Source organism: Carcharodon carcharias, chromosome 4 (genome assembly GCF_017639515.1).
Source record: "Carcharodon carcharias isolate sCarCar2 chromosome 4, sCarCar2.pri, whole genome shotgun sequence".
NCBI lineage: Eukaryota > Metazoa > Chordata > Chondrichthyes > Lamniformes > Lamnidae > Carcharodon > Carcharodon carcharias.
Genome location: NC_054470.1, coordinates 34,003,553 through 34,020,951, shown reverse-complemented (window position 1 = coordinate 34,020,951; position 17,399 = coordinate 34,003,553). Strand labels below are relative to the sequence as shown.

Sequence of the window (17,399 nt, the reverse complement as noted above, 5' to 3'; positions counted from 1 at the left end):
GGCATTTGAAGGCTGGTTGGGTGGATGGTGAGGACAAGAGGAAACCTACCATGGTTCTATGGAGGAGGAGTGAGAACAGAAGTCATGTGATTTGGAACAGACATGATCGACGGCCCTATCAATGACGATGGGGAGAAATTCTCAGTTGCTGAAAAAAGAAGACATATTGGAACTGCGAATGTGGAAGGTTGCATCGTCAGAAGAGATGGAAAAACTGAAACTACAGGGGCAGGGTGTGAGGAAGTGCAGTCAAGGTGGCTGTGGAAGTCAGTGAACATATATAATTATTGATTGATAGCCAATGGAGATAGAGAAGGGAACAATTGGACATGGACCATGTGAAGGCAAGTGAAGGAAATAAAGTTGTTTTCAAAAAAATTTTCAGTTCAGAGCAAGAGCAGGAAACAGCGCTGACACATTCATCAATTTACCAGAAAAAGAGGTGAGGCAGGGGGCCTGAATAGGACTCCAGGAATGATCCACATGTTCCCTGAAAAGGCAGGCGTAGCTAGGACCCCTGGAGTTCCCCATAGCAATATCTTTATTTCAGATTTCCAGCATCCACAGTATTTTGCCTTTAGAACTTTTGATACCTTGCTAAATAAGAAAGCCTTCTCTAGTTCTGTGACTTAGAAGTGAAGAAAAATAAAGGATTCCTTTGTTTCACATGGCAAATGTTATTTGATAATGAAAAGGATCATTTTAGAATATCCCTTCCACTGCATGTCCTGTTACAGCCTAAAACTTACCTTGGGTCCTCATCTGCTGAGCTTCATGTTTGCTTTCCACCATCTATAATGCATTAAAATGATGTATTTAAGTCCCCTTCTTGTCTATAAAGTCTTCCTTTTGTCACATTTTTGTGCTGGCTTCTCCCATTATAAGTATCAATGTACTCATTTAAATAGGAACTTTCTAAATTTGTTACCTTGTACATACACCCTTCCACCATTGGTGGAGCTGTAGCATAGCAGTGTTTTATTTCCCTGTTTCTCAGCCCATACAACTGAAAAACTTGTGTTCCAATAAATTCAATTTCTCAAACTGATGCAAGCCTTGACCTCTTGCATGCCATAGCATGGGAGATCAAATAGTATAGAATAAAAATACACAGCCGTGGTCACTTTGTAAGCACCAATCAGGAAAGACCAGATCTATAGAATTCATTCATCACTGAGAATACTCCATTGACATTCTGTGACATACAAGATGTTCCATGGGCAGATGCTTTATACCCTTATTCATAGTATTATCCATGAGTGGTTGTTGTGTGAAAGTTACAGCTTTCTTTATAGGACAACACTTGTTTGGAAGTTTTATGAAGCATTAGCAGAGTTTCCTCGTTTTCTTGGTATAATTTCAAGTGCTTTAGCTAGCTTCTAAAATTAACATAACCCTATTCTAAAGAAAATCAAAGTTCCTTTGTCTATAGTTTCACAAGGCAAAGGGAAATAGGGATTAGCCAATAAGGAAATAGTCATTCAAGTAGTATAAGAAACTGACTAGTGGAGCTTTTTTTTGTGTGTATAAGGACTGTAACCTGATAGGTACGACTGAAACGAAAACTTAAAATGCTGGAAATATGCAACAGATCAGGCAGCATCTGTGGAGAGAGAAACAGAGTTAATGTTTCAGGTCAGAGACCTTTCATCAGATGGACATTTACTCTGTTTCTCTCTCCGCAGGTGCTGCCTGACCTGCTGAGTATTCACAACATTTTCTGTTGTTTCAAATTTCTAGCATCCTTAGCAATCTGCTTTTCATTTGGTATGACTGAGTGATTGTTATTTGATGCATTTCAGTTGAAGCAATCATGTTAAATAAGGACATGTCTCATTAGTAAGAGTGTTCTGTGATCTTGCTGCAACTGACACTTTTCAGAAACTTAAATTGCCGACTATGATTTTTTAAAAAGATTTTAACATAATTATGCCTTTTCCTTGTAGGAATCATTTTTCCAGAAGTTCATTAGCAGCTGGGGGTCTAAAAGGAAAATCTTATTACACTCTGACATTTACAATGAACTTTACCCATAAGGATGATGTGTGTTATTTTGCTTACCACTACCCATATACATACTCCACCTTACAGGTAATATGCTCAATATACTGAATGATAATTATTAGAGAAATGTGCAATATGCAGCCATTAGTTGCATATTATGCAGTATGTGGTTGGCTGAACTCAAGCCTCTTCATTTTACTCTAATTTCTATTTAAGATGATGTATCATGAAACCTCAGCAGGATGTTAGAAGTAATTCCTTTTGGTTTCAGTTAGATTTTCAGACTGCATTTACATTAAGCTAATTGCTTCATCATCGGGCTTGTATTTTGAACTGTGTTTTGTTGAAAAATCTATTACAATTGAGATTCTTAGCTTTTATATTTTTAAAGGTTTGTTGCCTTTTAAGTATTGTCAGATAATTGACTGCAATTAAGTCCTAATTTGATTTTTAAATCATATTGGAGAGAAGTGGAATTTCTGTTTTGTGTTAAAATAACCTAGCTTATGGCTACAAATGATGAAATGAATTAAGTTGCACTGTTTATTTCTTCTGGTCTTGGATCATAGTAACATTTCTAGCTAATTTCTATAAATAATGCAGTTGATGGGGCAGAAATTTCTGCCTGCCGGGCGGGCGGGGAGCCGATCCATGCCAGGGAAGCGGGCCCCGCCGCCATTTTATGTGGGCGGGCCAATTAATGTCACATGAGATGGGACATGTTCATAAATTACACTAAAACTTTATTATACTTCTTTAATCCCTACATCAAACCTCATCCTGCCGGTAGATGAGGTTTCATGTTTTTTCTATTGCCCGCCGGGGCTCCCTGGCCTGCCCACCAGCCTTAAGTTTGGACAGGCAGGTCCTTTAATTGTTTCAATGATCCTGTCAATTGCCTCAATTGGCTATTGGCAGGTCGGAGGGCCCGCAGCTGATTTTGCTGTGGGCCTGCATTCCTGAAAATTTAAATGGGTCGGGATGACATCGGGGGTATCCCCTGATGTCATCCTGCATCGTTTTATGTGTCGGCGAGTGGGCCCCGCCCCCTGCTCACCGATGGCGAAAATTCAGCCCATGATTTCCATTTTATTGCAAATGTAATTATTTTAAAAAAGCTTTTACAAAGTCGTAGTAATCAAAATGAATAGCTCACTCAAAAAGAAATTTTACTTCCTTTAAACTTTATTTGGCTCAACACTCCTTCAAAAGTAGTTATGTTGTTGTCTAAATAAACATGCTTTTTTCAAATGACAATTATTTGATCCAACGAACAATATTCATCCATTTCCGATGGGATCTGGTTCAAGCATATATTTTTCTAGTAAATGGGTATTTATTTGAGTTAAATGATATTCTTAAACTTTCTAATCTTAATGATTTGAAGTTTTGTTATTTTACGTGTTTGTCTGTATTTGTGTACTTTTGTTTTTTAAAAAAATCCTTCATACATAAGCTGGTCCAATAGTTGGTTACTGGATCATGGTCCATTCTGATCACACTTATCTCTTTGAAAATTTTCCACCTGGAGCATTTGCACCTGAAGGCTATAAGCGCATCAGAGTGTGTGACACAAACGTAAAAGACCAGAGAAGATTTTCAGGCATTTTCCCCCAGTTTATAATAAGTTGTACTTATTATAATTCAGTTGTACTGAACCCATATCAAATACTGTCACCACATTGAACCTCTCCAAAAGAACACAAGATTTGTAAATTTCAAATACAAGAGATAGACTGGTGCATTTCGTGGATTGAAGATCTTTGCCTCCAAGCAGTCTGGTTTACATCACCCTCACACAGTGGGGATCAGTAATTTTCTCTGAATTGGAAGCACAGATCCTGATCCTTGTACTCCATGCTTCATGTTAGTAACAGGCTAATGCACCACATTAACATGTGCCATAAATTCTCCTTTTATGAGGTAGCCTAAGATAGATAACAGAATTATCCATAGGTTGATTGATACATATCAAAGATTCATAAATAATATAGGAAATGAAATACTAGTAAAATATATGGTGTGAGGTTGGGCTTCCAGAAATTTACCATAGCTTCTGGTACATAAACTGCACCTTTTATGGCCCACGGATCTGTGATTTTTTTTTTAATGTTACACTAATAACTATACTTCAAATGTACTTAATTGGATGAAAAATGATTTGGGATGAGCTGTAATTATGACTATATAAATACAAGTCCATCTTTTTAATGAGCAATGTTTTATTTTGTGGTCATCCAACGTAAGTCATAGGTTAGACTTCTGGATCAAAGCAGCCTAGGCAGACATTTTACCATACACGTGACCCGTTCTGAAATTGTTTGGGGTCTTTATGCAGTAGAATGACCGAATTGTGATCTTCACATCTATCCACAAACAATCATTTTGAATCTTAATGGCAATAAAGTCACCAATAAGAAGATAAAATTCAGAATATAAATATAATATCCATGAATAACAGGAATGAAAGGCTTAACATAGGAGGTACGTTTGAGGACACTGGGTCTATACTCGATGGAGTTTAGAAGGATGAGGGGGGGATCTGATTGAATCTTACAGAATACTGAAAGGCCTGGATAGAGTAGACGTGGGGAAGATGTTTCCATTAGTAGGGGAGACTGAGGGCACAGCCTCAGAGTAAAGGAAAGACCTTTTAGAACAGAGATGAGGAGAAACTTCTTTAGCCAGAGAGTGGTGAATCTGTGGAATTCATTGCCACAGAAGGCTGTGGGGGCCAGGTCATTGACTGTATATAAAACCGAGATAGGTAGGTTCTTTATTGGTAAGGGGATCATAGGTTACGGGGAGAAAGCAGGAGAATGGGGTTGAGAAGCTTATCAGCCATGATTGAATGGCCTAATTTCTGCTCCGATGTCTTATGGTCTAATTCTAAGCACGTTTTTTTTTAAATAAAGATGCACATTCAAAAGCTGGAGGCACTACATGATCCTCAACAGATTTACTTTCGGCAAGATTCGATCTGTGAAACTTTAGGAGGTAACCCTTGCCCTGTACTGACCATTACTTCTGTACCAGAGTCCAAGTCCTGGGAAAATCTATACCAGTTTAGTAAGTAACTTGACACATTTACCTGAGCTAAGCATCGTAGTTCATTCAATGATACTGTGAATGCATAGTGAAACTGACCTCTAACTCTTTTATAATTGTCTTAGAATCAACATTTGGGCAAATATGTTCATTAGATTTTGCACATGACTGCATTTTTTAATCAGTGTAAGCTTTGCTATTTCTCTCGATCTCCCAAATATGGAGTACAATCCCGTAGGCACTTTTCAGTACCTCAGCCAAGAGAGAATTCTCGGGCAAAGCAGACATTAATTGATGCCAGGCTGTCAGGGGGTCTTGTAGCTGAGTCCAATCCTGTTCTCATTTAGCATCCACATACTACAGGACTGATTACTGCATGATAATCAAGTATGGGAAGCGTGAGTATTGGCCTGGATTTTGTGGTCAGCATTGAAGGGACAGGGAAGGGACATAGTTTGCCACTCACCTTGAAAAAGCTGCCCACAACAGATTTAGAGGGCTCCGCAATGTAGGCTTCTTGTTTTTCAATGTCAGTTTTAATTTGGTATCTTCTAAGGGGGAACTGTGGCCTCCATCAACAGAACAGGCACTAGGCAGGCTGATCAGCTAATCAGATGGAAGAATTCTCTCAGACAGCAAAGCAACAAGTATAAAGCAGAGAATATAAATCGCATTAAAATCATCATACAGAAAGTGAAAAATATTGAGACATACACATGCTGTTGAGATAAATGCATAAATATCAGAACAAAAACTTTGAAATAATATTTTATTAAAAATGAATTTTTTAAATGCTCTTCTGAGGGAATGAGATTAGTATTTTTAAAATCAGTTTTTCAGGACCTAAGAGGTTGTTTAGCAATAGCTATGACTTAGTATGCCGTTAAAAACTTAGTTATTCCTGATTGAACAAGGCTAAATGTTGTCATTGGTGTTTCCAGCAAGGATAGTTTGTAAATAGTCAAAGTTCATGACACATCTTTGATTTCTGATGATTTCATCTGCAAACTGAAATAGCACACCTTTCTAACAGAGCATGAATCCTGTGATACAGCTTCTGGATTTCACATTTAACCATGCATTTGCAAATGCCAGAATTTGTTGTCAATTTCACATAGTAATGACAGTGAATGTTGACATTTTTGATGTCACCGCTACTGCAAATTCCAGATCAGTGTTCTCTTCCTTCAACTGAGGAACATTAAGGCCAATTGTAACAACCTTACAGCCTCTCCAGAGATGAATTAACTCAGCATAGATTGAGAATCGAACCACAGATTTTTCTGGTAGCTCTATGCTGAATAGTGCATTTACCAACAGAACTGAACACAGTTATTGTTTTTAAATTGAAATTAAGTTCAGAGTTCTGAAGATGAATAATTTCAAACTTAATTTCTTTTTTAGGTTTCTGTCTTTCTTTAGCCACCAGACTATTCTGCAGTCAAGGAAATGAATATAGGACCCATTCCCTGGCTCTGTCTAACTGTGCACTTTTGTTTATAAAATTGATACTTGAAAAATCTGTGCATTTATTGCTGAACATATATGTAGAGAAGATGAGGGACAATTTCTGTATGTGTAAGATTTGAACTTTGTTCCCTGTTTGGTAATGTTCTAAAAGTTTGGTTGAACAGCAGAGGAAAAACTAGTAATTGTGAAAAAATGAGCCAGCAGCAAGTCTTTGTTTTACCATCCTATTCAACACATTATCAAATTAACAAAAGAGATTAAGTAAAAAGCCTTTGCAGAGTGTTACCATGACCTCCTTTAGATGACATAAGAATTTAATGACGTTTATGTTTACCCCAATTTACTAATGGCTCATGAACTTAGGTGCACACTATACCAAGATTTACCAATACATCAAACATACCCTAAATGATCCTGTTTTAACGGCAAGTGCTTGAGGAAGCTTCCAAAAAAAAACTGAATAGTGGCTACATTTCACTTAAAAAAACTTCAGTTTTCTTATCTTTTCCCCTCTAGTCATAATTATAATGACAAAGGAGGAGGCCATTTGGCCTATCAAATCCATGCTAGCTCTGTAATCTAATTCAGCAAATTCCACTCCTCTGCTCTATTGCCATAGCCCTGAAAGTTTATTTCCCTCAAGTGCCTAGCTAATTTCCTTTTGAAATCATTGATCATGTACAATTCCACCACCTTTGCAGGCAGAGTGTTCCAGGTCATTACTACTCACTGTGTAAAAATATTTCTCCTTCACGCTGCCCCGTGTGCCTTGCCCAAAACCTTAAATCTGGCCCATTTGTCTTCTGTGATCAACTAATGGAAACATATTTTCTCTGACTACATTATCTAAACCTTTTCATTATCTTGCATACCTTCACAGATCTCCGCTCAACCTCCTTTACTCCAAGGAAAACAACCCCAGCTTATCCACCCTAACCTTATAGCTAAATTCCCTCATCCCTGAAACTATTCTGGTGAATCTTTCCTGCACCCTTTCAAAGATTCCTAAATTGAGGTGATCAGAACTGGATGCAACACTCTAGTTGTGGTCTATCCAGAGCTTTCTAAAGGTTCAACATAACTTCCCTGCTTTTGTACTCAATACCTCTATTTATGAAGTTCAGAATCCCTTTTGCTTGTGCTAACTACTCTCTCAATATGTCCTGCCACCTGAACCCTCTTGTTCCTGTACATTCTTTAGAACTGTGCCATTAAGTATATATTGCATCGCCCTATCAATTCTGCCAAAATGAATTGCCTCACACTTCCCTTCATTAGATTTCATCTGCCACTTGCCTATTCATTCTGCTAGCTTACCTATGTCCTGTTGCAGTTAATTGGTCCATCTTCAATTGCCACACACTCATTTTTTGTATCATTGGCAAATTTTGGAATTTTATTCTATATTCCAATATCCAAATTATTTATATATATCAAAAAAGCAGTAGTCCTCACACTGACCCTTGGAACATTACTGTCTACCATCATCAGCTGTCCCTTGATTTGATGATGACTTTTACTTAGGGTCGTGGGTTTCTGGCTTGGGTCATGTGACTGAATTGGCTGCTGCTCGACCCACAGATCTTGGGGCATGGGGACAGGATGTCCCCTGAGGTAGTGGGACCTTGAATGCAGGATTTGCTCCTTTTCTTTCCTTCTGTGCCACTGCTTTGCCTCCTCATTAAGACGTTGTGACTCAAAGCTTTTTAGCTTGATGGACATTTTGAATGATTGGTAGCAAGCTACTCCCAGCCATTAATGATAATGTTGCCGTGTTTCAAACATGTCTTCAAAAAATTTCCTTTGTCTTCCCCTGGAACATCACCCATTTGACAGTTAAGGAAACAGGACCTGGAGGGGGAGACGCTTTTCAGCCATTCAGACACAGTGTCCAGCCCATGGAAGTTGTTTTTGCCTGAATGCTTGTGTAGCTGGCTTCAAGAGGATATCAGCATTTGTTCAACGGTCCTCCCATTGAATCCAGAAGATGCGACAGTGACATTGCTGATGGAATTTCTCTAGTATCCTTACGTGTCACTGATACACAGTTCAGGTCTCACTGCAGCACAGGAGTGTGGTGACCACAGTTGCTCTGTGCACTGGGCCTTGAAGAGATCTTTGTTGTCAAACACTCCCTGCTGTATTTTGTAGAAACTGCTGCCTATATCCTCCAGTCTGAAAGCCAACCATTTACCACAACTCGCTGTTTTCTGGCCTTTAGCCAGATTCTTATCCAGGCCAACACTGGACCCTCCTGTTCCATGAGCCTGAATTTTGTTAACCAGTCTTTTATGTGGTATTTTGTCAAATGCTTTCTTCAAATCCATATAGACAACATATGTTGCATTCCTTGCATCAATCTCCTCTGTTACTTCATCAAAAAATTAAATTAGGTAAGTCAAACATGATTGGCCTTTTACAAATCAATGCTGGCTCTCTTTAATTAACTGAAATTTTTCCAAGTGCTTGCTAATTTTTTCCCCATATTGTTTCTAAAATCTTACCCACCACTGATGGTAAACTGACTGGCTTGTAGTTCCTAGAAATGTCATTACACCCTTTTTTGAACAAAAATGTCACATTTGCCATATTATAATCCATCTCTCATCTCCACCATGTCGAAGGAAGATTAGAAGTTTATGTCAAGACCTTCCACTCTCTCCACCTCCACTTCCCTTAGTAACCTGGGATGTAAGGCATCCAGGCCAGATAACTTATCCACTCTTAAGCGTAGCCGGCCTTTCCAGTACATCATGCCTATCAATTTTCACCCCATCTTTTACATCTACCAATTCTGTTTCTGCTGAGATTTTGTCAGCATCATTTACCTTAGTAAACATTGAAGCAAAGTACTTATTAAGTATTCTAACCTTGTTCTGTCCCTCTAAGCAAATATCAACTTTGTCCCTAATAAGGCCCAACTCGCCTCTTACTACCTGATCATTTACATGCCAATAGAAGATTTTTGGGTGCCCTTTTATATCAAACTGCCACTCTCTTCTCATTCTTTCTTTGACAGTGTTATTTTCTGCTTCACTTCCCCTCTCAACTTAGTGTATTTGGCTTGATTTTTGCATGAAAGAATTCATCTTATGTACATCATACATCATCTTTTTGTTTCATTATATTCTCTATCTCCCCTGATGTCCGAGTCTTGGCTTTGACTCCCCTACCTTCCCTCTTGTTGGAATATACATAGCCTGTATCTGAAGTATTTCTTCCATTGTTCCATTATGGAATTTCCTGTCAAACATTGGTTCCATTTTACCCTGCTTAGATCCCCTTTCACCTCATTAAAGTTCATCTTCTTTCAATTTAGTTCTACTTTAAATTGTTTGTTCCTCTTCTGCATTACTAAGTTAAACTATATGACAATGATCACTCTTACCCAAGTATTTTTCCTCAGACCCTCAGTCCACTTAGCCCATCTCATTCCCCAATGCAGATCCAGCCATGCCTCCTTTGTAGTTGGACCTACTGGGCAAGGAAGTTTCCCTGAGCACATTTCAGAAATTCCACCTCCTCCTTTCCCTTTACTCGAACATCATAAAATCATAAATTAGTTACAGCATAGAGGGAGACCATTTGGCCTGTTGGTGTCCATGCCAGCTCTCTGCAAAAGGAACTCCCTAAGCCTCACCTCCCTGCCTTTCCCCATAGCCCTGAGTTTTTTTTCTTTCAGATAATTATCCAATTCCTCTTTGAAAGCCACGATTGAATCTGTCACCACCACACTCTCAGATGATGCATTCCAGATCCTATCCTTTCACTGCTTAGGAACGTTTTTCTCATGTTTCCTCTGGTTCTTTTGCTAATTGCCTTAAATTGGTATCCTCTAGCTCTCGATCTTTCTGCCAATGCAAACAGTTTCTCCCCATCTACTCTGTCTCTACCTTCACAATTTTGAACACCTCTATCAAATCTCCTCTCAATCCTCTCTAAGGAGAATAGTCCTAGTTTTGCCAATTTATCCACATAACTGGAGTCTCTCATTCCTTAAACCTTTCTTGGAAATCTTTTCTGCACCTTCTCCAATGTCTTTACATACTTCAAAAATTGTGGTGCCCAGAATTGGGTGCAATACTCCAGTTGAGGCCTAACCAGTGTTTTATTAAGGCTCTTTGCTTTTGTACTCTAGGGGTCAGATTTATATCTTGGAGTTGGGAGTTGGGAGATTTCGCAACATTGTGATTAGCTTCCTGACCATCAGTGTCCACCCATGCTAGTTTCATATCAGGGAGTTGTGCCTGAGCTGGAGTCTGGCCTGCTTCCTCTGACAGCAGTCCTGAGGTGGAGACTGAGGTAGGTCGATGACAAAGCCGCTAGCTAAAAGGCCCGTCCCCATTCACTGAGATATCAGCCCAGTTCTAGAGATGAGTGCAAGGCCCCATAACCCTCAACACCCCATCACCTCCCCCACACACAATAGCCCCTCACCCAGTAACCATTACAAACACAACTGTCAAGCCCTATAATAACATTGGGAAGTCTTTGAGAAGGTCATTAATCAGTAAAAATAAACAAATATTATCTGAATATCCACTTTAGCAGCTCATAAATCTGTCAGAATAAACAAGCATTACTTGCACACCAACTTAATAAAACATAACCCCATTAAAAGCTGATAAACCTGTCAAAATAACCAAGCTCACATTCCCCTTCACAGCTGTACCAACAGCCTCTGCTGACCAACATCCATTAATAGCTTTGGAAGTCAGTCAAGCATTCATAATGAGATTCCGCTGCACAACTGTTTGAATAATCCCTGCTAAACTGAATCCATTAATAGGTTTGAATCTCAGCCAAGCATTCATAATGGGATTACACTGAACAACTGTGTCAAAAAGTCCTTCTGAGCTGAATACAGAAGACATCCAGAAGTCTAGCCATCTGTCAAGGCTTTGAAGCTGTCAGAACAGATGGCTGAGTTTGAACTCAAAGAAAAAAAAACAAAGCTCTTGGACTATTTCACATCATCACTTTTTGGATTTCACTATTGTACAATGCAGAATAGCATTATATTCAGCAGATAATGTACTTTAATGTATATTAATACTTTTCCACTTTTACAATGCTGTTCATTGCCTTGACAGCACGCCAGGTGTTAGAAGTAGCAACCTGGCAAATGCATTATTTAGTGGTCAACTTTTCGAAACAAAGTCCCATCATCACTCAGTTTTTTAAAAAGCATATATAACTTACAATACAGCATTCCATTATGACATGTGAAGTTAGCAACTCATAACTTACCTTTCACACGGTTCCAGACTGCAAACCATGGCTCCTCCATGGTTCACGACACTTCTCTGCTGGTGCGAAACATGTTGCCTTCCAAAACCTGCCCGATTTCATATAAATTGCAGACGGTCTGAAATGCCCACTTCCACAACGATGTTTACAATGTTGGAACAGCTGCACGCGGCCTGCTGATCTGGTCCCTTTTCTGCACCACTGAAAATTGCCAACAATGGGAATGGGGGCAGAAATCCATTAATCAAGTCCTGCCTGCCATTTTTAAAGCCTGTCCAAAGTGATCCAGTACTGTATTGGGATGGGAAAATCTGGCCCTCTGCCTCTATAAAACCCAGGATCCTGTAAGCTTTATTCAACTTTCCACTTGATTAATGGATTCCTGCCCCCATTCCCATCATTGGCAATTTTCATTGGTGCAGAAAAGGGAGCAGATTACCAGGCCACATGCAGCTGTCCTGACGTTGTAAATAATTTGTGCCCATATAGTCCCAGGTCCCTCTGCTTCTGCACTCCATTTAGAATTGTATCCTTTAGTTTATATGCCTCTCCTCATTCTTCCTACCAAAATATATCACTGCATACATGTCTCTGCATTAAATTTCATCTGGTGTATGTCCATCCATTCCACCAGCCTGTCTTTGTCCCCTTGATGTTCATCGCTCTCTGTTTCGTTGTGTGGGCAGGGTCTAGATGAGGGTTTTGGGGATTGTCTGTACTCCCAAAGTATGCTGCTCAAGTCTGTCGTTTATCAAAACCACTATTCTTTATTTACAGCAACTCTCATAACAATTAAGAAGTGTTTAGGTATTCACTTGCGTTGCCATTGCCTCCAGCGCTATGGGCCGAGTGCTGGAAAATGGGATTAGCATAGTCAGGTCTTGTTTGATCAGCGCATACATGATGGGCCAAATGGCTTCCTTCTGTGCTGTAAATGTCTGAGTCTATTTACTCACTTGGATCTCTACATGAGGTTCGAATGTCTCCTCCTTCCAAATCGCTCTCAGTCATGTGATCTGACGTCATTAATAAATTAGCATCATGAATGTTCCTGATGGTAACCTTTTATTCTACATCTCCCAGCAATTATTTGTTTGTCATGTTTACATCCTTCTATATCTCCCCCATAGTCTCAGACTTCACAGGGTTAGTCTCTGAGGTGCCTTGGCCATTTTCCCTGATCTCATTCTGATCTCTTTTGAGGTCAAGGATATTCCATACTCTTCTTCTGTCAGTGTGAGTGCTCTTCTCTTGGGTGGCTATAGGGCTTGTAACTTTTCCTTCTTCATCAGGATCTTTTTTTCTTGCCAGCCCTGTATGTTCTATTTAAGGTCTGCTGGGTTCTTTTACTTTCTGCCACCATGTTTCATTGTGTGGTTGGGGTCCAGACAACGGTTTCGGGGATTGTCTGTTCTCCCAAAGTATGCTGCTTGAGTCTGTACTTTCTCAAAACCGTTACTCTTTATTTACAGCAAGTATTTACACATTTGGACTTCTACACAAAGTTGGAGCTTATCCTCTATCCAGATCCCTCTTATTTTTCGGTCATGTGATCTGATGCCATTATTACATCAGCATCACGTATGCTCCTCATGTTAACCCTTTGCTCTACATCTTACCCAAGTCTTTATTCCTATCATATTTATATCCTCCTACACTATCTTTGTCACAATTCACAATAGGTGCAAGTTTTGTGTTCTCTACACACAATAGTTCCAAGTTTTGTATCTATCCCAATCAATATTTCATTAATTAAAGCCCCCCAATATTACTACTCAATAGTTCTTGCACATCCGTGTGATTTCCCTACCTCTTTTCTCCCCCACCTCTCTCACTGTTTGGAGAGGTCCAACATGTGATCTGCAGACTCTGCCACACGTGAGTAGATGATGCTTGAAGGCTTGGGTAGATGTGTTGTTTGGAGGTTTGTGTGCTCAGCTTCACCTCTGCATGTTCCAGATGAAGTCTCTTGATGTGTTTGGTGCCTTCCCATACCCCTTTTGCTTCTCAACTCTAACCAAATGGATTCTGTCCTTGCCCCCTCAAGGACGCCCTTTCCAACACGAAGATGTCTTCCCTAATTAGTGCCACCACCCACCTCCCTTTTTCTTCTTCCCTACCTTTACCAAACACTTTGTATCCTTTAATGTTATCCACCAATTCCTCATTTTTAAGTCACATTTCCATCATAGTCACCACATCATATTTCCACGTGGCTATTTGCACTTGTAGCTCACCAGCCTTGTTCACCACACTGTGTATTTATATACATACATTCGCAACCTGTCTTTGTATACCACGTAGCTCTTCTTAGGTTGTGAAAGATATTGGTTCTTTGTTGAAGTATAGCTCCTTGGTTTCTGATCAGCTGCAATATTTCCCTGAAATGACTATTCACCAATTTGTGAACCCAGACAGCAAGAGTCAGCAAGCTATTCAACTCCAGTGATTCTTAATGATGTTCTAAATGCTTGCACATTTCCAACAGTTAGAGAAAGATAGAAGAGCAAATATGAAGGAAATTTCTGGCTAGTGCAAAAACAATTGGGTAGTAATGGTAGGGAATTTCAATTAACCTAACATTAACTGGAATCAGGATAAAAGGCATAGATGGCAAAAATTCTTAACTATTATTCAAGGGAGCATCTTATAGCCATCCCAATGAGAAATGGGGCAGTTTTGGACTTGGTTTTAGAGGATAAAGCTGGGCAGGTCCAAGAGCTATCAGTGGGAGAGCAATTTGGTGGTAGTGATCAGAATCCTGTTACATTTAGCTTGTGAGCCTTTTTCCATATCTGGGAGTCTCTTCTCAATGAAGGCAAACATAGATGATGAAATTCATCATCGCCTCCACTGTCCTAGCTCAGCCTTTGGCCGACTGAGGAAAAGTGTATTTGAGGACCAAGATCTTAAATCCTAGATGAAGATCATGGTTTACTGGACAGCAGTGATCCCTATGCTCCTGTAAGCTTCAGAGACTTGGATGACCTACAGCCAGCGCCTCAAAGCACTGGAGAACATAGTGCCTTTGCAAGAACCTCCAAATCTGGTGGCAAGAAAGGTGGTCCAACAGCAACGTCCTGTCTCAAGCCAACTTTCCCAACATCGAGGTGCTAATCACTCAAAACAAACTCTGCTAGGGTGTGACATGTCATTTGTATGCTTGATACCAGAATCGCAAAGCAAATGTTCCACTCTGAACTCTGTCATGGACTCCCCTGGAGACAGAGGAAATCCTTTAGGGATGTCCCCAAAGCATCCCTGAAGAGGTCAAATGTACCCATCAACTCATGGGAGACTGGATTGTGACCATCTAAAATGGAGGCAACCCATTCAGGAAGGCACCAAACACATGAGAGTCTTCGTCAGGTGTGTGCAGGGGTGAAGACAAGATGGTTGAGGGAATGCACACTCCAAATAACCCATCTACCTTCAAGCACCACCAAACTCACATGTGGCACAGTTTACAGATCTTACCAGCCATTTCAGCACCCGTCAATCTGGAGTGGGAGCAAGTCATCTCGATCCTGAGGGACTGCCTAAGTAGAAAGTGATCATAATTCAATTAGAAATTCAGCATAATTATGGAAAAGGACAAAGGTAGACCAGCAGTAAAGGTTCTCAACTGGGGAAAGACCGCTTTTAATAAGCTAAGATGTGAGTTTGCAAAATTGGACTGAAAATAGTTGCTTGAAGCTAAGTCGGTGGCAGTGGGAGGCATTTTAAAAGGAGATAATGAGGGTTCAGAATAAATATCTGCCTAAATCAAGAATTCCCTGGATGCCAAGGAGCATGCAGGATAGAATAAAACAAAAAGGGAAGCCTATGTCAGATAACAAGTAGTCAATACTGCAGAAAGCCTAGACGAGTATAAAATGTACAAGGGTGACATTTAAAAGAAAATTAGGAAAGCAAAGAGGAGGCATGAAAAATATTGGCAAGTAAAGTCAAGGAAAACCCAAAGATGTTTTATAAATACAAAATGAGTAAGAGGATTACCAAGGAAAGAGTAGAGCCAATTAGAAACTAAAAAGGTAACTTTTATGTGTGGAGGCAGAAAATGTGGGTGTGGTTCTTATTACATTGTTCCCATCTTCACTAAAGAGAGGGGATGATACAGATATCTTAGTTGAGGAGGAGTGTGAAATATTGGAGAATGAATATAGAGGAAATATGAAATGGTTAAGCATCTTCAAAAGCAGATAATTCTCCAGGCCCAGATGAAACATATCCCAGGCTACTGAGAGAAGTAAGCAAGGATAAAGCGAAGCTCTGACAATCATTTTCCAATCCTCTCTGGCTAAAGATGTGGTGTCAGGAGACTGGAGGACTGCTAACATGCCATTATTTAAAAAGGGAGAAAGAAATAGACTGAGCAATTATAGATCAGTCGTTCTAACCTTGGTGGTGGGCAACCTATTGGAAAATTCTCAGGAACAGTATTAATTGTCACTTAGAAAGACGTTGGTTAATCAAGATGGTCAGAATGGTCTTGTTAAGGGAAGATTGTATCTGACTAATGTAGTGAATTTTCTAAAGAGGTATCAAGGAGGGCCAATGAGGGAAGTGTGTTTGGTATAGTCTGCATGTATTTTAGCAAGGCTTTTAACGAGGTTCCACAAGGCAGGACTGGACAGAAAATTAAAAAGCCATGGGATCCAAGGGAAAGTAGCAAATTGGATCCAGAATTGGCCCATTGGCAAAAATCAAAGGATAAAAGTCCACACGTGTTTTAGTGACTTCAGGGCTGTTTCCAATGGGGTTCTGCAATTATGGTTTATTAAGAAGTTTGCAGATGGTGAGAAAATTGGCTGTGTGGTTGATACTGAGGAAGAAATCTGTGGATTGCAGGAAGGTATCAATGGGACCTGTGATGCGGGCAGAAGAGTAGCAAATGGAATTCACTCGGAGAAGTGTGAGGTAGTGCATTTGGAGAAGGCAAACAAGGCAAGGGAATACTGAGGTGGGATTTTGTAGGATACTGAGAAGTGTAGAGGATCAGAGGAATCTTGTAGTGCATATCAACAAATTGCTGAAAGTAGAAGCAGATGTAGGAAAGGTAGTTAAGAAGGCATATATAACACTTTCTTCAGCTGAGGCATAGAATATATGAACAGGATTGTTATGCTTGAACTGTATAAGACATTAGTTAGACTTCAGCTAGAGTGCTGCTCACAGTTCTGGTCACCCATATCACAGGAAGGATGTGGATTGCACTGGAGAGTGTGTGGGGAAGATTTACAAGGATGTTGTTAGGGCTGGAGAATTCTAGTCATGAGGCAAGGCTCGATAGGCTGGGGTTGCTTTCTTGGGACAAGGGAGGTCAGAGGAAAATTTAACTGAGACGTTCCCACTGTGGAGTTGTGGGTCCTGAAGTGACTAAAAATTCCAATGCTGAATCTGCACACTCTGTCACAGGTGTGGGGGAGGTAGTTTTTGATCGGGCGGGTGGGTGGGTGGGATGCTCAGATTTAGGTACGCTCTTTCCACTGTTCATGCTTAGCCTCCATCTGCATCTGTCAGAGACGTTCAAAATTATTGGAACCTTCGCAGATGCTTCTTCTCCAGTTTGGTTGGTGTCAAGCGAGAGATTTCCACAAATCAGTGAGGATGTTTCATTTTTTCTG

The 17,399-nt window shown here is 40.0% G+C and overlaps 1 protein-coding gene across 8 annotated transcripts in view; it reads left to right on the top strand.

Annotated features, from left to right (window-relative positions):
* agtpbp1 (ATP/GTP binding carboxypeptidase 1) overlaps positions 1–17,399 on the top strand; it is a 330,484-nt gene that overhangs the window by 218,414 nt on the left and 94,671 nt on the right. For all 8 annotated transcript variants that reach the window (XM_041185725.1, XM_041185724.1, XM_041185729.1 and 5 more), the window contains 2 exons: positions 1,947–2,091; positions 4,920–5,073. In XM_041185725.1, coding sequence (XP_041041659.1) covers positions 1,947–2,091; positions 4,920–5,073 — 299 coding nt within the window. The remainder of the gene's footprint in view (positions 1–1,946; positions 2,092–4,919; positions 5,074–17,399) is intronic.